Below are 21,164 nucleotides of genomic sequence, written 5' to 3' on the forward strand. Positions count from 1 at the left end.
CTGGTTTGGGTATACGGCATTTGACCTCATTTGTGTCTTAATGTCGGTCTTGGGATCGTATCGAAACCTCCCCCGACATTGGATCGGGCAGTTTCTTACTCTGGAGGCTACACCTTCACTTCTCTTACTCTGCCATAGGATTCAGGACTGAAAAGGAGTTCTGTGAATTTTGGCCTTAATTAGATGGAGGTAAACACACGTGTTTGTATTACTTCTGTGCACCAGCACACAACTCCAGTGGGTGTGAAGGGCATTCAGGATGGATTTTAGTATATGTCATGTATGAGTCTTACCTAAAAGTATCTTTTGTAAAAGCTGTTTCTTTGGATGCACTTGTTCCTTGTCTGCCAGTTCTGAATGTTCAGCTCCCAGTTCACAGCATATTAAACTGGTAGGACTGAGAACCTGGCCGGGACCTTCTGCTCACCCAGTGGAAGGCAGATGAATGGCTTTACTCTGTCTTTTTGGGGATGCAAAAGGAAAAAGAGCCTGGGAAACCTTGCTGAGCTGTTGTTCCATTTTCACTGCCAGCATCTGGCTCTCGCTCCTTCGTTTGCCTTTCAGAGATGCTCCTCATCACAACCAACCTGTACAACCGCCTCTTCATCAGCCAAAGGGAGATTTCTGTGGCCAGCATTGATGACCAGGAGGAACTTGTTGCCGCAGACGTGAGTACATTCTGCAAGGAGAGACTTCCGCCATCACCACTGTTACAATCAGCTGATCTATCCGCTGTGCAGGCAGCCGTTGACATTTTGGGCTTCAGCCCCAGTGAGAGAATGGGGATTTCCAACCTGACAGGGGCAATCCTGCACTATGGGAACATGAAGTTTGGGCAGAACCAGACGGCATGGAAGGTAATACCTTAATGACTCGGAGAGACGTATTTCCCACTGTTTCCATACCATTTTTCACGAGAAATACAAGGAGTCTTCCAGGAAAGGAGCAGTTGTTCCTTGATGAACATAAAAATGAGCTTCAACCTTCAACTTACCACCTTCTGTCGAGTCACTTTCTGCATCCCTTTTTTTCCTGATGGCTCTGCTGAAGGACCTTGTCTCTGGGACACGTTACTGCAGTGTTCACCAGTTTCTGGTAACACACTGAGAATTGTTCTGCTTGTGTGACATTGTGGAGAAGTGGCTCGAAGGGAAAAACACTCTGTTGTCCCATCACCAATGCACTCACTGGTTTTACCATACCTGCTGGGGCTGCTGTAGCCACTCCAATCATGAGGACCAGCCCCACAAGGCTGTTTGGAAGAGTAAATAACATTTTTCAAGCTTTTGTGCACAGTGTAAAGCCAAACAGTTTGCCAGGTTTCAGAGTGAGCTCTGGCTGGCTCCAACACATTCTGTCTGTCCCAGCTAAGAAGAAAGTCTTTCAGCTTTTTTTTGGTTTGTTTTACAGAGGCTGACAAAGCAGCGTACCTGATGGGCCTGAACTCAGCAGACTTGCTGAAAGCTTTGTGCTATCCCCGGGTGAAAGTGGGAAATGAATATGTCATGAAGGGCCAAGCAGTGGATCAGGTGAGCGTTAGGGAGCAGCAGGGACCCTCCTCTCCCTAAGGGACAGGAGTGGGTGCAGGTCTCAGCTGAGGAGAGTCAGGACCATTCAGGCCTGTTAGTGCATTTCGTGGGCTGACAGCATCTGTACATGGTGGAGGGGTGTTTTATTCTGGTGATGTGCCCTGACCCAGCTCTGTGAACCATCTCCCTGCAGGTGCCCCAGGCAGCGAACGCCATTTCCAAGTCAGTCTATGAAAAACTCTTCTTGTGGGTGGTGATGTGCCTCATAGCTCTTATGATTAGCTGCTAACCACTAAGGACACAGTTTCATTTTAAGACAGGAGTAAAGTTTATCAGTTGTATCCATTGTTAGTAGCTATTTACTTTGCTGATGCCTATACAGGACTGTAGAATATTCACTAGAACAGTAAGGAAAAACTTCTGAATTTTTATTTTTAATCAGAGCCAAATCATATTGAAAGTATTTGCATTATGTCTTGAAGTAATAGAGCGATTGCAAATGATCTCTTTTTTCCAGGAAAATCTAAATAAGCTGATGTCCAACTTGCGAACAACTCATCCTCATGTTGTGTGTTGTATCATTCCCAGTGAAACAAAGACCCCAGGTCGTTCATAAAACATAGATTAGAAGTTGGCAGAAAGACCAATTGTCCAGTGCTAGAAAAATCAGTATATCCCCATGTTGCTCTGTAATAGGCCTGATGGATCACAAGCTTGTTCTGCACCAGCTGAGATGTAACGGTGTTCTGGAAGGCATTGGAGTCTGCAGGAAAGGATTTCCTAACAAGATACTGTACGGGGATTTAAACAAAGGTTTGTAATAACATTCTTGTGTTTGCATCGAGTCCAATTCGAGAGAAGAGTCTTGCTAAACAAGTCAATGATACAGTTCTTAGGAAAAGAGTGTTTTCATCTTTAACAACTTTGGAAAGCATGAAGACCTATCTAAGAGTAGGGTCTGTGTGGGCAGTGCCCACCCAAATGCCTTCCTGAATACTGTATACTCCCTCCCGCAGCAGCCGCTCCCCAGGAGCTTCTCCAGCCCCTGTCCTGCCCCCCCCGGGGCTGCAGCTCTTCCCGAGGCGCTGCCCCCCGCCGCCTCCTCAGCCCGCGGCTGTGTGTGTGGGGTGGTGTCTGTCTCTTGAAGAGCCGCGCGCGGGCGGGCGGGCAGCGCGCGCCGCGCAGCGGGTGCGGAGAGGCGGCGGTTGGGCCGTTGGGCGCCCGGCGGCGGAGAGGTGGGGGCTCCCCGGGGCGGCGGCGGCGGGCGAGACTCGCTACCTGCGGGGCTCTTTTGCAGCGCCGGAGCCTTGTTCCGAGCAGCCGGGCGAGGCGGAGCAGCGCGGAGCCGGCCGGGCGGGCCGAGAGGGGCCCCGGCAGGAGCAGGAGATCGCGTGGGCCAGAGGTAACGGGGGGTGCCGCGGGCCGGGCCGGCCGCTGAGGAGACCCTTGTGTCCCTGCAGGGAGCGGCGGAGAGCGGGAGGAGCCGGGAAGGCGGCGGGAGAGCAGGGGAAGGCCGGCGCGCCGCGATGGTGAGTGCGGGGGGTGCTGAGGCGGGCCCGGGCAATGCGGCTTTGCTGCTCCGGCCCCTCTGTGGGGGGCAGGAGGGACCCCGCGGGGGGCGGGAGGGGCTGTGCTCGCCGCTGCCGCTGCAGTTGGGAATCTCTCGGGGTTCCGGCGGTTCAGGGGCCGTTTCCCGACCAGCGGGGCCGGGAGGGAGGCGGGGGGGCTTCGCTGTTGCTTGTGGGGTGCTCTGGAGAACCCTGCCCCTGGCTCCGGCGGGGTTGGAGCACGACCCGGCCAGCCCCGCGCCCTTTTCTCATGAGGGAATTTGCCTCTCTCCGTAGGCTACAAAACCCCCGAGAAGTTTAAGCGGTACGTAGCCTGGAGCGCGTTCCCTTCGCTGTCCGTAGGTGCTTTGTTCTGCGGGAACGCGGGGCCGGAGGCGAGGTGGGGCAGCGGGATCAGGTGGGGGTCCTGGCTGCGACGATGTTTCCTGGGCCTTGGCCGAGAGCTGCAGCTGAGGCGTCGTCTCATTCCTGAAGCAGAGACATTCACCTGCCTCTGCCAGCGAGGGGCTTTGCTTATCGGGCTCCTACAGCCCTTTCCTGCGGGCTTTCCCCAGTCCAGGGCAGAATAGATGTGGTTAGTTCAGTTCTCTGCCTCACCTGACGCCCAGGTGCTTGTTTGGGGGGCTCTTGCAGCCCTGGACACTGAAGCAGCACTTTTGGGGTTGCCCAGGGCCTCTGAGCCACTGTGGGGCGAGAGCTCCCAGAGGAAGGGCTGCTTGTGGCCAGAGACTGAATAGGAAGCTGCTGGCTCCTTGATAGAGAGATCTCCTTTCTGGCTAAGTGAAGTGAAATCTTTTATCCACAAAATACTGGGTCAAGTCTTGGCAGTTCTCTCTAGGAAGGCCTTATGCTGATGGTGCTTGAGCCCAAACCTGTATGCTTGGGGGGTTTCAAAAGAGCAAGGCATACTGAAACTGGGAGCTTGTTTGCACCTGCGTGGTGAGCTCCCCTGCCTCAACGCCTTTAATGTGTCTGGTTTCAGACTCTTTGGATGACCTGCTTGGCGACCTTCTGGGATTCGAGGACGGTAAAAGGAACCTTCTTTGCAGCTGAAAGGGCAGCATCCTTGTGCTCTTAGTCCCCTGCTGGGAGCGGGAGGTGCTGGTGAAAGAGCCAGTGGTCTCTGAGGGGGCTCCAGCGGTGAGGGGGGAGGAAGCAGCAAGCAGGGTTTCCCAGAGTCAGAGGCTGTCGAAGAGGCTGGACGTCAGCTTGGGGAGGCCGAGTGAAGTTCATCTCTGATTAAAAGCATCTGTGGCCCGTGGGGAGACAACAAATCCCCCTCTGGGGTGCCCGGGTCAGGAATATGCCTGTGTCCGTCATCCTCACGTCTCCCTGTCTTGTTTCCAGACGAAAGCCCCGTGAATTCTGTGAGGACTTCGCAGCTGGCCAGGGGCAGCAGTGGGAGAGTCCGGGGCACCAGCTCGCCGGCCAGCCAGAAGTGAGTGCCTTTGAGACAGAGCCTCTCGCTCTTGGAGATCCCTCTGTGCTCCCCAGGTCCTTGTGACCTGCCCCGTCCTCGTCTTGTCCCCCTCGCTCCCTGCCCCGAGAGCGATTGCCCGGGAAGGCGAGTTACCGGCAATGCCTTTGGGAACTGGGAGCCCAGAGCCTGAAGCTTTCCAGCGAGAGCTGGGTGCGCCCAGCCCGGTACATCTCCTGGTACGTCTGCCTTAGGAGAGTTGCTCGCTTAACTACAGCAGTCCCAGCACTCCCATCTTTTATGCGGGCGCTATTTGCACCTCCTTTTCTGTTGCACAACGCGGCTGCCGTGGTGTGCCCGTGCGGTCCCCTCCGCCTGCCGCCACCTGGCCTGGCTGTCCCTAACGCGCCCTTGCCGAGCTCACGGGTGCTGCTGCTGACCCCCGGGCTTGTGTCGCAGGTGCCACGTAGCGGAGGATTTCTTCAGTAGATTGCCTGCAGAGGACGTGGAAGCTGCAGAGGTGAGCCTGCATTTTGGGAGAGAGCCTGGGTACCGCGAGGGCTGGGACTGAGCTGGGCCAGGCTTGCCCCTGGTGTCACCCCAGGCAAGTCAGCAGTGGGATATCGGGGGAAACCGTGAGGTCTGGCTGAAGAGGTGACCCCTCTCTGGCGTGACTACAGGGGAACTGGGCCAGGGGAGCGGGTGGCTGGTGGGAGAAGGGCTTGCGGGTGCCGTGGGTGAGCTGGAGCAAAGCCAGGGGGGCACGTCGTGCTGCAGCCCAGCCCTGCTGGGTGCTCTTGGGAGGAAGCGCCGCAGGAAGGACCCTGACCCAAAGCACCGGCCTGGGTGTTGCTGACACTTCTCCCAGAGGCAGTAGGATGTCAGCAAAGGAATCAAGGCACGGGGAGTTTCCAGTGAGGGGCACCCCAGGAGGAGCTGGGCGTGTGTTCTCCCATTCCAAACAATGAGGAAAAGCGGGGGCTGGAGCATGGAAGTGAGGGGTGAGGAGTTTCCAAAGTCTGCTTGTCTCTGATCTCTGCCCTCCTTGGCACGCAGGGCTCCAGCGCCTCCGGCAGAGAGCCCCAAGCTCTGTTGCAGAGCCTGAAGGTCAGTGCAGAAATACCCTTCGCCTGAGCCCCGCGTGGGCTGCAGCCGTGGCCTCCAGCACCAACTTCCGAAGGGAGAAGCAGCGCTGAGGCAGGAGTAGCACTCGCCCTGCTCCCGTCGCCGTCCTGTTGCTTTCCAGGACTTGGACGACCTGGAAGCTGATCTGCTGGGAGCGTCGAGATCCGGTTCTGGGCCAGGGCTGACAACCGTGAAAGGCCCTGGGAAAGGTGAAAAGGAGATTGTGCTGCTCTTGTCGTACCCTGGTTCCAGACGAGCAGGGCGTGTTTTCTTCCGCGATAGGGAATGAAAAGTGGATTTGTTCCCTAAAATCTTTTTTGGGGCTGTGCCAGCCACCGAGTGTCATTCTGGCTGTGTGTTGTCCCTTGGTTGATCCCTGGCCCGGCCTCTTGTCGTGCTGTGATAACATCACTGCCATCAGCAGCCATGACAGCCACGCTGCCGCCTCCCACCAAACCCACTTGGCTGTTGCCTGGTGCAGGTCAAAGACCAGGGATCTGCCTGGTCTGCGTGGAAGGAGAGCCAGGCGGTTGCATTTAAGACGTGCCTGTCCGCAACCTGTCCTGCTCTTCCCCAAGCCCTTTTCTCCTTCTCTGCCTGCAAGGAGGCCCCTCAAGAGAGAGATTCCTACCCCCCAGGGCCGTGAGGGGACTGACTGTGTGTCCCAGGATGTGCTTTTAGGGGGCTGCCACCAGAAAAGTGACCTTCAGCCGGGGTGGGAAAGGGCCATCTCCACAGTACCTTGTCTGTGAGAGCTGTGGCCTCTCTTTGCAGGAGAGTCTGGACCTGCGATGGAGAAGAAGCTGCTGTCATCCTTCGCTGCTTCCCGACAGTACAGGAAATTCAACTTGGAAGGTAGGATGTCGCTTCCCTTCAGCACATGGATGTGTGGGGGCAGCTGAGGACTCTGTCCTTGCTCTTTGCCCGTAGCTTGCCTCTTCTGTCACCCAAAGGCTTGGCTGGGTAATGACATAGAGCATCCTTCACCCCTGCGATGTCCGTGCAAAGCTCATCCCTTAGAGGTGACCAAAGGGGAAAAAAAAAAAAAAAGACTGCTCAGTGTTGGAAGCCCTCCTCAGGGTGGGGCTGGGAGAGGATTCCTGAGGGCGTTTGCTTTTTCAGCTGTGCTTTGGTTTTTAGTGCCTGTCTGTAGCACTTGGAGACCCTTGTATCGGGGAGGGGGGGATTCTGTCCCCCTTCCAAAGAGGGGGGCTGGTTTCCTGGCACAGCTGAGATCTGGCTGTCAGAGCCTGCACTTTAACCGAGGTCAGCATCTGCTCCAGTCACTAATTGGCTTTAGATGATTTAGGTGGGCTTTGTCCTCCCCTTTGTCATTGCCTAAAGAGTGGTCAAGCGTTAAAGCACCCCAGTTTTGAGATACTCATGGGTGTCCAGGGTCTGTGCGGAGTCTGCGTTCGTGGCTTTGGGCAGAGATGATCTCCTGTCCCCATGTGCACATGGTGGGGAGCAGTGTTTGGCTTAGCACAGAGGCGTTGTTCTCAATAACCTTGGTTTTGTTGTTTTGTTTGTTTTTATTGTTTTATTTTCTGCCCCTACGGCGTAATTGCCAGATTTAGATGATCCTCTGTCGGGGCTCTTGTCTGATGAGGAGCAGGATGCACCCAAGAAGCCATCCCCGACAGGCACTAAAAGCATCCCTGAGGAAAAACAGAGCAAGGAGAAAGGTAAGTGGGATTGCTTGATGCATCCTCTTTGTGTTAAATGAATCAGCAGCCTGGCTGAGTTTGTGTCATGTCCAAACGTTAAATGAAAGCCAGCTAGTGGCATCTCTTGTTAACCAGTACGGCCTTTTAGGGAGCAACTTGGTAGCACGGTTACAGCTGGTAACAGCTCCCCGAGTGCTCAATATTTGCAGTGTGCTAGAGGTTACAGAACTGACTTTTTCTTTCTGGGAATGGAGTCTCAGATCTTCCCTTGGACTCACCCAGCCTGTTCTGCACGCTGCCAGAGGAGAAGCAGTGTTCTGGGTCAGGATTTGGGTGGCTGAGGGCCTCGCTGGTCCACCCCAAAGCACAGTTGCACCTCTGGGTGGGATCCAGCTGCACTGTGACTGTGTTACAGGCACTCGTCTCTCTTGTTGCTGCAGGAGGGATGCCAATGGGTCTGGTAGTCCCCTCAAACCTCCTTTCACCCTGAAAAATCCCCTCTGGACACGAGTAGCAGCTGGTGGGCTGGGGCAAGGACTAAGGTGCATTGGTGGAAGAGAGACTTTGGGTGAAGGTGGGGAGGAATTATCTGAGTGGAAACTTGCAAAGCTGAAGAAGCTGCTGGTGTCCGCCAGAGCTGGAAACCCCAGTGTCAGTGACACCCAGCAGTGTCCCATCAGTGGCCATGGACCAGGCAGTAGCACGTTGCCACTTTGTCACTTGCTGTGAGATTTGGTCACTGAAAAGAGCTATTTAAAAGTGTCTCTGTAAACGGTCCTGAGAGAGAAGAGCAGGCAGGGCTGCTCTGATCTCTTGTTGGGGGGTGGGGGGGGAAAGAGACAAGCCCAGCTCAAACCTCCTACGATGTGTGATCCCACCCCCAGAGCCACCCGCAGCCCAGACGCCCCTGCGCACCGCGGCCCCAGTGCAGAGGAGGAAGGAGATCACCTTTGAAGACGATGGCGATGACCTGCTAGATGCACTGGGCCTTGGCAGTGGCCCAGGAAGAGATGGCAAGCAGGGCAAGAAGGCAGAAGAGTAAGGGCAGTGAAGGGGCGGCGGGAGTAAAGGAGGGGCTGGCTTGTGTCTTGAGATGGTGCCACTATGGTGGGTGGGGGATGCTGAGCTTGTGCCTGTGGGTCCCCGAAAGGGGCAGGAGCAGCCTTGTGTGGCAGAGAAGAGGCAGAGCAGGCTGGCAAGGCTGTGTGAGGAGGACCAGTCCTGCCTCTGGGAGAAACCCATCTGCCGCTGTGTCCCCAGCAGAGAGAAGGTCCGGCCAGCCCGTGCCGTGCTGGATGAGTTACTGGGACGAGGCTCCGTGGCCAGAATCCTGGAAGAGCCAGGCCTGGGAGAGCGCCGGGAGGTCACACAGGAGAAGAAGTACCAAAAGCAGCCAGGTGAGCACAGCCAGGGACACTGGGGAGGGCTGCAGAGGTGGCAGCGTTGGCTTGGGCGAGTGAGATTGATTTCTACTGCCCTTGCAGGGGAAATGCCCTTTCTGCCCTCGCGGCAGCCTGGCAGCATTTGCGCAGGAGCTGTAACTCGGTTCCGTTTGGCCGTGGGCTGATTCCCCACAAAAGTTTTTCGCAGCCACCCTGGGGAGGCCCCTCGCTTGCCGGTTTCTGGGCAAGAGGTTTGCAGCGGTGTTTTCCCAGAGGCAGCAACGTCAGTGGGAATTGCAGGGGGGGAGGAGGAGGAGGGCTGGAGTCTTTGCAGTGGGCTGCTCCTCTGGGCACTGACTCAAGGCCACTTGTCTGAACAGAGAAGGAAGAGGGTCGGCATGAGAATTTTGTCTTTGGAGCATACGAGCCCTCGGTGGCCTCCACAGCCAAGGGCCGGCCGGCGAGAAGGCAGCCTGTGAGGTATTGTGCTCTCTGTGTGTCTGTAGCTCCAGCCACCGACCACGCTGCCCCTGCAGCGGAGCGGGCAGGGTCCCCCCGGTGTCCCCTCGCGGGCAGGGATGCGACTGCTTCTCCTCACAACAGGTTTTCAGCCAAGACGAGCATTGATCGACAAGCAGAGACCCTCTCCATAGCTCCTCCATCAGCCAGCCAGAGGCCCACGGGGGGCCGCAGGAATCGAGGTGCCTGGCTGGGCCTGAAAGATGACGATTTTATGGATTTGGAGCTGTCATTTCCATCGAAGGCCAGTCCTGCAGGGAGCTCCCCCAGCCCTGCCGCAGCTGGGCGGCCCAGCCCCGCCAGACAGCTCCCGGCTGCAGAGGAGACAGCAGCTAAACATGACTCGGTGGAGGAGGAGGACTGGCTGAGCGCTGCCTTATCACGCAAAAAAGCCCAAGCCCAGGCGAAGGCCCAGGAGGGGAATGCCAAGCCCTCGGAGGCCCCAGTTGAAGGGCTGCAACCCTGCTCTCCTGTCAGGTAAAGGCATGGTTGATGGCCGCAGCGCTCCCGTCTGCTCCGCGTGTAGCTGCTCCAGGAGGAGCTCTCAGAAACCCTGGGGTCCGATCTGAGAAATGAATTTTAAGCACTGTCTTGTCTTGGGTTGGGGTAATAATGCGGGGCTTCGTCCCAGTGATCCAGCCCGCAGTCCCCTCCCACCTCTGGGCTCTCCTGCCAGTTGTAGCCAAGAGGGCACACAGTGCCGTGGGTCCCGCGGAGCTGTCCTGGATCAGCACACCCCCACCAGCTCCCCGCCCCGTGCTCCTCGTTCCTGCCTTCATTCCCCTTCCTTCCTCCTAGTTGAGGCAAAGCACCTCCTCCAGCTGAGTTGACACGGACCCAGGTCCGGACTCGTGCCACTGAAGGGGACTGGGAAGCAAATTGCAGACAGAGAGCCCTGTGGCGTGGGCAGGGCTGTGTTAGCTGGGGCTGGTGTTGCCCAGGGGAAGGGGTTGGATGCAGCAAGGACCAGCGGTGAGGGAGGTTTTGAGGTGTCTTTGCTGCCCCTGCAGCCCAAAGGCTGAATCCTGCCATAGCTGAGTGGGACAGAGGCTTTCCCCTGCGAGGCAGGAACTGGTGTTGGGGGAGAGGATCTTGTCTTTCCTCGCCTCCTGGGCTCTCCCACATCAGATGCTTTTTGCTTGCAGCCGGCCAGCAGCCTCCCCAGGAGCACGGCCGCAGGCAGCCGCTGTGCAGGACGAGGCAACGAGCAGAGATGGCTCCGGGTAAGGCCGCCTTTGCCTTTCAGGCGTGCCCCACAGGAGGGGTGTCACAGTGGGACGGCCAAGCTTTAAACTCCCCGAAATGCTGAGCAGGAGAATGTCTGCGTGCCTCTCCCTGAGCTGTGGCACTGCTGTGCATCACTCGTGTCTCTGTGCCCACGCAGGTCACCGCTCCCCTGGCTCAGCACCACGGAACAAGCCTCAGCTCCCCCATCGGAGGCCGCGCAGGGAGAACCCTCCAGAGATGCCAGCGCCCCGGGTGCGTTTCGTGTGGTTGTACGGTTTGGGCAGCAGGAGGCAGAGAGGGTCCCGGCCCTGCAAAAACAACCAACCAAAAAAAGGCAGGAGCCACAGCATTGCCCTTGTCCGTGTGAACGCTGCCCGGGCTTTGCCCAGCTGTTGCTGGAGGGGGCTGCCAGGCTGCAGGATCCCACCATGCCCATGTCGTGGCGCGGTGGGGACACGGTGCTGGGGTGCACTGAGCTCCGCAGTGCTGCCTGTGGGGTTTGAGAGGGCTGCCGGGGACTTGCTCTCTCTGAGCAATGGGTGGACCTACGTTCGTGCTGTCCCTTTTTTCTCCTTCCTCCCTCCTGCTGCCCCAACACTCATCCCACTAGCGCTGTGTGCTGGCAGACCCCCTCCTGCCCTCGGCTGAGGCTGAGCACCACTTCAGAGGCCACTGCAAGTGGCTGAGGGGACCCAGCCTCCTCCCTAGTTGAGGGAGATGGAGGAGGAGCTGTGCTTTGCCCCCAGACTTACTCTGCAGAGCAGAGTCCTCGCCACTGTGCGTGGGGTGGGGTAGGGGTGCGGGTCTGGACAAGCCTGTCTGAGCCTGCGTCCCCATCCCCAGCTGCCAGAGCGGGGCAGGACCCTTCCCGCTCTGCCGAGGAGACCCAGGCCCTTGTCCTCCTGGGAGGGAATGGTTCCCCTTGGCCTGTCTGAATCCCAGACTTGTTGACTTTTCAGTCCCCACAGCCTTGTTACCGGGAGAGCAGGAGACGCAGTGCCCTGCGCTGCTGGCTCAGGTAGGTCTGCTGGGCCTGGCCCCTGAGAGGGGGTGGTGATCGTGAGCCCTCCCCTGACAACTCACCGTCACCCAGCTCTGCCCGTGCTCCCTGGGCAGGAGGATGGCTGTGCCCTGCTTTGCAGCCCTGGGAGCCTGCGTTCATGGAGGCAAAGGCTTTGGAGAGCCCTGAGGTGCCATGAGTTGTATTTGTCAGGCCAAAGTGTGTGTGCTGTGGCTGCTTTGTAAATCGTGTGCATTGAGAGCCCTGCATTGCCTGAGCAGTGTTGACAGAGTTCCCCAGGCATCTCTGTCTCCTATTAATGAGACATCAGAGGCTCCAGCTGACGAAGGGCTTTTTCTTCAGCTGGTTTTCCCCAGCACGGTGGTGAAGATGCTCTGAACTTGTTTTTGGAGAACTGAAGGGGAATTGTAGCCTGTGACAGGGAGGGAGATCTTGCTTGGTCTTCAAAGCCTCCATTTCTGATGGAGCTGGGCCTCTCGGCCCGGCCCTGGTGGAAGGACACACGCTGTCTCCCAGAGGCCTCGCAAGGCCTTATCCTTGAGTCTGTCCCCAGAGAAGGAAGAGCCCAGCACGCTTGTGTCTGGGGTAGGGGCTGCCGAGTGTCACCTGGGCAGCAGCAGGGTTGGGCTGGAGATGGGTGGAGGAGGGACTGCAGGAGGCTGGGGCTAGGTTGCCATTCCCGGGCTGGGAGGAGATGCTCTCCCCAGGGCTTTACCTCCCCGAGAGCGTCCCTGTGTCTGCGCAGGTTAGCACAGCCAGGGCACAGCTGCGGGCGAGGCACGTGCCTGCCTTTGGGGGCAGATGGCCCCACCAGAAAGCCCCCGATGCTGAAGGGTCTTGTCTCTCTGTCCCTGTAGGCAGAGTCCCCAGGCCTGGACGTGCTGCATGAGAGGAGGCTGGGGGCTCCCGCTGCCCAGCCCCACGAGGATACGACGGGCTCTCAGGCAGCGCTGCTCCGTGCCCAGGCCCGTGTGGCAGAGCTGGAGAGCCAGGTGAGCTCCATCGCCGGCTGGACGGGGGAGCAGGGGTGAGGCAGGGGCAGGAGCAGGGGCCACACCTGCTCCCAATGGCATCGGGGGGGCCGGGGCAGAGAGGAGGAAGCTGCCTGTCCAGAGAAGGCTGCGGCCAGCAAGTGCTGCTGTGGGAGCTCTGTCCCCTGGGCGGCACAAGGAGCTTCTCCCCGGGTGCCCGGCAGGTGCAGACGCTGGAGCTGGCGCGGGCACAAGACAGAGTCTTTCTGGAGAGCCTCCAGCAGCGGCACCAGGAGGACCTGGATCTCCTCCAGAGCACCCACAGGTACCCACAGGCGAGAGCACATGCTCCCCTCGTCTGCCAGGGCCTTGCCTACAGCCCTGTCCCTCTGCCCAGGGCGGGGAGCGCTGGGGTGCTGCCCAGATCCGTGCCGGGGACGGGCAGGCCTAGAGCCGTGTGGGTGTGGAGCTGGTGGGGGCAGAGAGGAGCCCCACAGGTGAGCCAAGGGGGGTCCGCTCTCACCAACACCGTCCCGTGGGGCAGAAGGAGGAGGAGCCGGTCCCAGGGCCAGCACGTCCCCAGCCAGGGCTCAGGCTGTGCAGAGTCGCGTGTTTCCCCGCGCCCCCAGCACCGCCGCTCTGCTCCGAAATCCCCGTGTGCGCTGTGGGTGGAGAGGGCCGGCTACTGCCCTGGAAGTAACACTTCTTCCTGGCCGTGACCTCTGCGGGCAGGAGCCAGGTGAAGGTGCTGGAGGAGACCTGCAGGCAGCAGGAGCAGAGGCTGCGGCAGGAGAAGGAGCAGCTGGCAGCTCAGCTCCTGGGGCAGAGGCAGGAGGCGGAGCAGGCACGGGCAGAGCTGCTGGCACAGCACCAGCAGCACCTGGCCACGCAGGAGCAGCGGAGCGCACTGGAGCTGGAGCGGCTGCAAGAGCTGCAGAGGTGAGAGCGGCACGAGCGGCGCACGAGTGGGGCCAGTGCTGCTGGTTGTGGCAGAGGAATTGGGGAGTGGTTTGGAGACACGGTGCCAGGAGAAGGGAGACTCCAGAAGCGCTGGGCTGTGGGCAGTTGGGCGGCGTTTAGAATGGGGATTTGCTTTGTAGCCAGACAGAGGGAGATGTGGCTGGAGACGTCCTTTCCAAGTGAATGCACTGTATTTTGCAAGGTGCTGAGCCCAGTGTTTTATCTCCCTCAAACCCCTTTTGTCCAGGTCAGTGAGTCAGTAATGTCCACAGAGTGGGGGTCAATTGGAAATCCGTTTTTGGTGGAGAAGCCCATCCCCCCCAGCTGTGGTCCATGCCTAATGCGGTGCCTGTCAGTGGATGCCCTGGGACAGAGCCCCGTGCCAGCTCAGCTCCTGGGACCTGGTTCCCAGGCCCTTGAGCAAGCCTCTTCCCCGCTGCCCATCGCGGGGAGCCCTGGTTTGTAACAGCCCGTGGTGGGCTCCTTGCCCGTGTCCTGCAGGCTGTCTGTGCAGGAGCTGCGCAGAGACCATGACGAGCAGCTCCAGCGGCTAAAGCAGATGAAGGACCAGGAGCTCGACGCGGTGACCAGCGCCACTTCGCACGGCAGGTACCGATAGCCGGCGTCGCGTCCCCGCGTTGGTCCCTGGCCACGGTGTTCCCTGTCCTCCAGGGAAGCGGCCTCAGACCGTGGCACCAGAGGCCGTCCCCTCTCCCAGCCCCTGCCTCCAGGGACGCTGAGCTCTGCTGATGCAGGAATACTGCTCTGCTCTGCCCCAGAGAGGTTCAGGGCAGGGCTGCCCGGCCTTTGGCCCACCACACGTCCCTCTGGCCATTGCAGGGAGATGAAGTGTGTCCCCCCGGGGTGACCTTCCTCTCGCTGCCCTCTGCAGGACTCTGAACAGCGTCATCGAGCAGATGGAGAAGTTCTTCAGTGACCTGTGTGACGTCTTGCACAGGGTGGAGGCCATGCACCACAGCACCTCCCGGGAGCTGGCCATGGGGGTGCAGAAGCAGGAGAAGCAGCTCGAGGGTACGTCTGCCATTTGTCTGCGCCGAAATGGCCGCGAGGTCCCTGCCGGGGCTGGGGACACCCAGGAAACGGGGAGAAGGGGCTCCGAGTCAGCCAGAGGCTGGGAGCCAAGGCTGGCAGAGCTTTGCCTGCCTTGGTCACTGGGCATCTCGGGGTCTTTCCTTTCCCCAACGGTGTCCTGGCGGATGTGCCGAAGGTGCTGAGCACAAACGCGTGCAGTTTTTCTGTGAATCTGGGGTGGCAGAGCGGGGCTTCCCTCTGCATGCTGCTCATGGCCCCACTGCTGCCTCTCCCCAGTGCTCCAGGACAGCCTGTGGCAGCAGCAGAAGGACGCGGAGGAGGAGCGGCGCCGATTCCAGGAGGTGGTGGCTAAACTGGAGGCCAGGCTGGGGGAGCAGACGCGGCTGCTGGAGCAGGTGAGCCCAGCCTGTGTCCTCTGCCCGGCTCAGCCCTCCTGTCTGGGGATGGGCCGTAGGTCTCGCCCACTGGCGGTCCCTGGCCTGGAGCCTGCGAATGACATCTGTGTCTCCTCTGTGTCTGAACCCAGGAGCGACAGAGGGCATTGGCAGAGCGCTCCAGAGCAGAATCACTGCAGCACTCGCTGGAGGAGGAGCAGCGAGTGGTGACCCAGCAGCTCTCCGTGGAGCGAGCGGAGCTGGAGAGGGCGAAGGTGAGGTGGGGCGGAGATCTCCAGGTGCTTTTCACACGTCATGTGAGTGTGAGCGGGGCTGAGCAAGGAGCGGGACACGGCGCGAGCGCTGGGGAGAGGGCCCCGTCAGGAGCCTGGCCAAGGTACCGCAGCAGAGCCCCTGCCCATGGCCTCCAGCACCCCCATGGCAGGCTGCCGGGTGGGTCCTGCCTAGAGGGGAGACGTGGAGTTGTTGGAGGCAGAGACATGGCTCGGGGTGGTGAGAATCAGGCTGTTCCAGGAAGAGCCCAAGGCTGGGGGGGTGAGGGTGCTGCTGGAGTAGCTGGTGGTGTTGCTCTGCACCCCAGACTGGCACACACGAGAAGCTCAGCAGGGGCAGATCTTTGCCATCTCTTGGGAAGACACGAGAGAACGTCCAGGACAGAGCAGGTCATCCGCTGGTTTCCCCTGTGCCCATCCTAGGAGCGGGCAGAGGTGAAGATGCGGGTCCGCACGCTGAGAGCCCAGGAGGAGCAGCTGGCAAGAGAGAAGGAGCTGCTGGATGAGGCCTGGCAGGAGCTGAAGGCGGAGAGGGAGGAGGTGAATGAGGCTGCGCTGCGCGTCCGGCAGCAGGAGGAGGAGCTGAAAAGCGTGACCAAGGTAAGCGGAGCATCTGCGCTGCTGTTCCCAGCTGCACACGGGCTGGCAGCAAAGCTGGGCTTTCACAGCCCTGCCAAAGCAGGGACAGAAAGCCTGTCCTGGAAGGGGAAGGAGGGGATGCCCAAAGGAGTCGTGCCCCAGGGCAGCGAGGGTCCCTGTCCCCAGCCTCCCCAGCCACTCTGCCTTGCAGCTCTCCTCCCAGAAGTACGAGGAAGGGCAGCGAGCCCTGCGGGAGGCACGCAGGGTCGAGTCGCAGCACCAGTCGAGGCTGCAGTCCCTGCAGCGGCAGTTGGAGCAGCTCAGGCAGCAGGAAGAGCGTCTGCACCAGGCAAATACCCCCTCGCCTTCCCTTCTGGGCCTGGGGCCGCCTTGCCAAGGGCCCGAACCTTTGCCAACAGCTTCTCTCTCTCCCTTTCTCCCCGGGACGGGGCAGGACCGGCTGAGCATGGCTCAGCAGAGGAGCCAGCTTGAACAGCTGCGCCAGGAGCTGTCCAAGAGCCGCACGATGCTGCGGACTGCAGGCCGGGACTCCAGTGCCCCTGAGAGTGGCTTCTCCAGCATGCTGTGTAAGGCTTTGTGCTTGCTGCTGGTGGGGAGGGACATGCTGGGGGGCAGCTGCACTTGTATTCCACTTCTTGGGAGGCTTGGGCTGTTCCTGGGGGCTGTTGGAGTTGGCCTCCTCGTCCTCTGAAGGAGCTCAGCGAAGCTCTGAGCCAGGGCAGTGCCAGGAGAGGGCAGAGGGGCCAGGAAGGGAGAGGCCGGTGGGTTAAAGCCCGTTTCCCCTGGGAGCGTGGGGAGGACCCTGCTGCAGGGACGCGCAGGCAGCACCCAAAGGGATGCTGTGTCGTCTCTGTCTGCGGTTCCTCTGACGGCAGCAGCACCACACAGTCGGGCTTCTGTTCCAGGCTTTCCACCAGCCATCGGGAGCCCGGGAGGTGTCGAGGAACTCCTGGCCAGGGCCAGCTCCGCCGAGCTCAGTGCCACGCTGGCGATGCTGAAGTTCCGGGCCCTGCAGGTGAGGTGGTGGGAGACCGGGGCGGGAAGGGGCTTCAAACCCGCTGGGTGGGAGCAGGGCTGGGTGAAGCCTGATCTGAGCCTGGTAGGAGACAGCCCAGGCTGTGGCTCAGATCATTACTGAGCTGTGGGGCTGGGCGGGCTTGTAGAAGCCCCGGGCACCTAGAGGAGTGATGGCAGAAACAAGGACGGGTGGATCCTCGCAGCTGGTCTCAGGCTCATGGACAACGTCCTCAGCTCCGTGGGGTTGCCCTTGTCCTCGCCCTGTCCCTGGCTGGGAGAAGCCAGCTCTGCTGGCCTCTGGCTTCACAATGTCCCCATCCTCTCCCGTCGGCCCCCCGATTCCCTGCTGGGTCCTTCCCCAGGCGGGGCTGCTCTTTGAGGCTTCTGCTGTGAGTCTTGCTGAGAGTGTGAGGTTGTGGGCTTGGGGCAGGGGGAGCCCCCACAACCCAGGGGGTACCACGGATGATGCTGCCCCCTGCTGACTGCAGGAAGGAGGGTTTGGAATGCTTCCCTCCCTCATGAGTGACTCCCGGGACTGTCAGCCCCCTTCTGTGGCACTCTCTGATACCCCTTCCATCCATCCCTCTCTTTTCAGGACCACGCTTACTTAGATAATGAGCAGCTCTTCCTGGAGTCCCTGAAGAAAGCGTCCTACAATGCTCATTTTGTGCCAGGCTGAAGGGGTGGCGTCCCCATGCTGTGCCCAGGGGATGGCTGCTCAATAAACCCCCCTTCACAGGCTCACCAGAGTTACTGTACTTATTGAGGCCTGGGTGCTCGGGGGACTTTTCCACAAATCAAGGACACCAACAGCAGGTTTTTGTGCTTCTTTTATACACAGAAATCAGAAGCTTTTCCAAATACGCCTATTGGATACGGATTGGTTAGTGATTAACATACTGCATGCTTCTACTACTGCGTGTGCTCAGGGAAAGGGTCTCAACCCGGGCAGCGTCTTCTGAACCTCTGTGTGTGTGTGTGTGTGTGGTTTTTAGTATTATAACGAGGGTAGTTCACTTCCAGGACACTCAAAAGTTAGTTTCATTGCCACGTTAATTAATCGGTTGTTCATTGTGCCAGGTTGTCCAATATTTCATCCTCAGCACAATCCCAGACCTTCTCTTTGTGATGCAGGGTGTTCCACTTGTTTCCTAGGGTTTGGAGATCAAAGTCTATCCTGTATGAATTTCTCATCACTAGTGCAGGTTGTCTTGACCACGCTTCAAAGTCCCACTTGCCCGAGCTTCACACCCTCGTACTTGTTCCCATGGGTGTGGTGCCTGTAGCCCCTGGCGTGATCCTTAACCACGGCTACAAGCAGATGTGAAGTGGACTGTGTCAAGAGCCACAGTTTGTCTGGCCTCCATCTCTCTTGCTAGTCAGAGAGGGACCTGGGGGGGCTGACTGCCAGCCGCCTGAACAGGAGCCAGCAGCGTGCCCAGGTGGCCAAGCAGGCCAATGGCATCCTGGATTGTATCAGCCATAGCGTGGCCAGCAGGGACAGGGAAGGGATCTCACCCCTGTACTCAGCACTGGTGAGGCCGCCCCTCGATGACTGGGTTCGGTTTTGGGCCCCTCACTCCAAAAAGGCCATTGAATGACTCGAGTGTGTCCAGAGAAGGGCAACGAAGCTGGTGAAGGGTCTGGAGCACAGGTCTGTTGGGGAGCGGCTGAGGGAACTGGGGTTGTTTAGTCTGGAGAAGAGGAGGCTGAGGGGAGATCTCATGGCCCTCTACAACTCCCTGACAGGAGGGTGCAGAGAGGGGGTATGAGTCTCTTGACCCAAGGAACCAGCGCCAGGACAAGAGGGAATGGCCTCAAGCTGCGCCAGGGCAGGGTTAGACTGGCTCTTAGGAAGTATTTCTTTGCAGAAGGGGTTGTTGGGCATTGGAATGGGCTGCCCAGGGCAGCATCCCTGGACCGTTGGGGATGGACAGTGTGAGGTTCATGGTTGGACTGGAGGATCTTCAAGGGCTTTTCCAACCCAGATGATGCTGAAGCTGTGCTGGGACACGTACTGTATATGGCAGAAACCAAACATGAGTTGGTGAGCAGGTAGGGGTGTCGATCCCTTCCTTCCAAATATAGGGAAGGGGCCAAGCCTATAAAACCTGCCAGGGAGAAAGCCCTTGTTGGTGGCTCCTGATCCCCTGGCCATGCTTGTGGCCGTGCTGTGACTGACTTGCAGAGGGGTGGAGGGCTCCTGTCACAGGCACTGTTCCCCATGCTTGGAGCTTTGCAAGGCTGTAGCACTGTGGTGGGAAATCTGCTGCAGATTCCCTGCTGGGCTGTTCCCTGGGTAGGGCAGGACTGGTGCATGTGCTTTACTTTGCTGGTCCTCAGCTGGAGTGGTTGCTCACAGTAAGTACGTGAGGGGTATAAAAAAGTGAAATCAATGGGAAAAGCCCATCGGGAGAAGTCATAACAGGATTTTCAAGCTCCTTCATGGTTCATTGTTGCCAAGATAAGCTGCTGCCATCTGTGTACATTTGTTTTCCTGCACATCTGCACCCCCCCCCCCTACCCACAGGCTCTGGGCTGTGACAGGATGGTCACCCCCGATGTGAGCCCAGTAGACGGTGCTGCTTGGTAGCGCTGCAGTCTTTGTTTAAAAAGGAATAGCAACAGGCAGCAGTGGAACAAATCTGTTCCAAGTCAGGATGAATCCTATGCTGTGACTGTCCTGTCTCTCCGGCACTGTGCAGTGTGAGTCTCGGAGTCTGAAAGGCTGACTGGCCAGCACTTGTGCCCCTGTCTATTACAGCCATGAGCAGCAGCAGCCTGAAGTTCATAAGCAGCCCTAATGTGTAGAAAGATCTAATCCAGCACAAATCCTGTCTGTGTGGTTGTAGCAATTCCAGGACAGTACCTTGACATCCTGTAAATTTGCCGGTGTTCCTGGCTGGCAGCAGTGTCTGCTCTGTAACAGCCATATCTTGTTTTGCACAGTTAATCGGAAAGACAAATACGAATTGGAGCAGCCTTACAAATGTTATGACTTCTCTGTGTTTGTGTCTCTGTGTGTACACATGAAAGGAGCATTGAGAGTTGCTGAATCAAGATTAACTCTTTCTTTCTGAATTATAGACGGTTGCTGCCAAAACTGATGATGTATATGCCATGAACCCACCTAAGTTTGACAGAATTGAGGATGTGGCCGTGCTGACCCACCTACATGAACCTGCTGTCCTCTACAACCTCAAGGACCAATACAGCTCTGGATGATCTATTCCCTCTCGTGGCAAAGGAGAAAATCCAGCTGCCAGGAGATGGACTTCGGTGACTCTTCTGATTTTTTCCTGCAGACCTACTTGGGTCTCTTCTGCGTCACTGTCAACCCCTACGAGTGGCTGCCGGTGTACAACCCGGAGGTGGTGGCTGGCTGCCGAGGCAAGAAGCGCCAGGAAGCCCCTCCGCACATCTTCTCCATCTCTGACAATGCCTATCAGTTCATGCTTTTCTGTTTTGACCAGACTCATATTAAAGAACTGTGTTAGAAACACTGCTTCTGCCAAATGCCATTCCTCACGTGCCGTGGGCTCAGCTGCCTTTGCCATCCCCTGCAGCGTGCTACCCCAGTTCCTTGTTCTGTGTCATGTTGCAGATTATCTGCTTGGGCTCCCTACTATTGTACTGTGGAATTAGATGTGCCTGTTTTATCTCTAGGTGATGCAAAACCAGCTCTGGACAGTTTTCCCTGTCTCCTGAAATAGTTTTATTTTTGAAGTGCTGTGCTGTTGTACTGCACATGATGTGTATTTCTGGTCTAAGTACTAAGCTAAGCACCGTAACAGGAACCGCTGCAGAGGGCAGTTGCAGTTGGATAGGACACACGGTCTGGGAAGTCCCACACCAACACATGGCTTCAGGCAACAGCAGGTAGGTTCAGAACAGAGCTGGAAGAAATATTTTCACCAAAATACCTGGCTTTAGTTTGAATCAAGTCCTGTCCTGTATTAAATAGTAATAAAGATACAGAATAGTAAAGACAGAAGCAAAGAGGGGAGTGCAGGGTGGAGCAAAGGTGGAGAAGACAAAAAGTGGAGTACACGGAGGGAAAGAGGAGAAAAAGACCATGCATCTTTTCAGTTTTGCTTGCAGAGATTTTGTTTCTTTCCCTTCGATAGACACTAGGTCACGGGTTACCTGAGAATCAGCACTTTTCCCTACAGCTTCTCTGCCTGCAGTTATTTTTCTGTTTGACAGATCATGAAAATCAGTCTTTCCTAATCACATAAGTACATCTGTGACTTTGAACTTCGTCTCCTACAAAAAGTGGGCAGATAATTCTTTGGTCTGTGCTTTCTTTCAACAGTGGAGAATCTGGTGCAGGGAAGACTGAACACAAAGGTGTCATCCAGTACTTTGCAACAATTGCAGGAAAGCAAGTTTTTGTTCTTATCAGGAACTTCTCTTTAACAAGACCCCCTTGCACAATGAC

At 57.9% G+C, this 21,164-nt stretch overlaps 2 protein-coding genes across 2 annotated transcripts; both read left to right on the forward strand.

Moving 5' to 3' along the window:
• Positions 1-341: 341 nt before the first annotated feature.
• Positions 342-1,818, forward strand: LOC141944163 (myosin-3-like). Its single transcript, XM_074870268.1, is given in 5 exon segments — positions 342-668; positions 741-831; positions 834-857; positions 1,411-1,529; positions 1,723-1,818. Coding segments are annotated over 5 exon segments (432 nt in total). The 5' UTR covers positions 342-566.
• Positions 1,819-2,939: 1,121 nt separating this feature from the next.
• On the forward strand, positions 2,940-20,136 carry LOC141944702 (fas-binding factor 1 homolog). Its single transcript, XM_074871762.1, has 29 exons — positions 2,940-3,058; positions 3,374-3,401; positions 4,080-4,124; positions 4,445-4,535; positions 4,974-5,034; positions 5,571-5,621; positions 5,761-5,848; positions 6,414-6,494; positions 7,211-7,324; positions 8,191-8,344; positions 8,567-8,703; positions 9,069-9,168; positions 9,292-9,684; positions 10,353-10,430; positions 10,592-10,686; positions 11,394-11,452; positions 12,313-12,447; positions 12,651-12,751; positions 13,159-13,365; positions 13,888-13,995; positions 14,279-14,418; positions 14,716-14,834; positions 14,966-15,088; positions 15,530-15,706; positions 15,897-16,034; positions 16,140-16,272; positions 16,612-16,721; positions 17,319-17,606; positions 19,811-20,136. The coding sequence occupies exons 1-28, from the start codon at positions 3,056-3,058 to the stop codon at positions 17,400-17,402; spliced, it is 3,153 nt and encodes a 1,050-aa protein (XP_074727863.1). The 5' UTR covers positions 2,940-3,055; the 3' UTR covers positions 17,403-17,606; positions 19,811-20,136.
• The last annotated feature ends 1,028 nt before the right edge of the window (positions 20,137-21,164 follow it).

This window comes from Strix uralensis, chromosome 5 (assembly GCF_047716275.1).
Source record: "Strix uralensis isolate ZFMK-TIS-50842 chromosome 5, bStrUra1, whole genome shotgun sequence".
Taxonomy (NCBI): Eukaryota; Metazoa; Chordata; class Aves; order Strigiformes; family Strigidae; genus Strix; species Strix uralensis.

What these genes read in the sequence shown, in the direction of transcription:
- LOC141944702 (XM_074871762.1), top strand. An exon ending in GCCCTGCGCTGCTGGCTCAG is followed by an intron (nt 11,453 to 12,312) that starts GTAGGTCTGCTG and finishes CTGTCCCTGTAG; the next exon opens with GCAGAGTCCCCAGGCCTGGA. An exon ending in AGACGCGGCTGCTGGAGCAG is followed by an intron (nt 14,835 to 14,965) that starts GTGAGCCCAGCC and finishes GTCTGAACCCAG; the next exon opens with GAGCGACAGAGGGCATTGGC.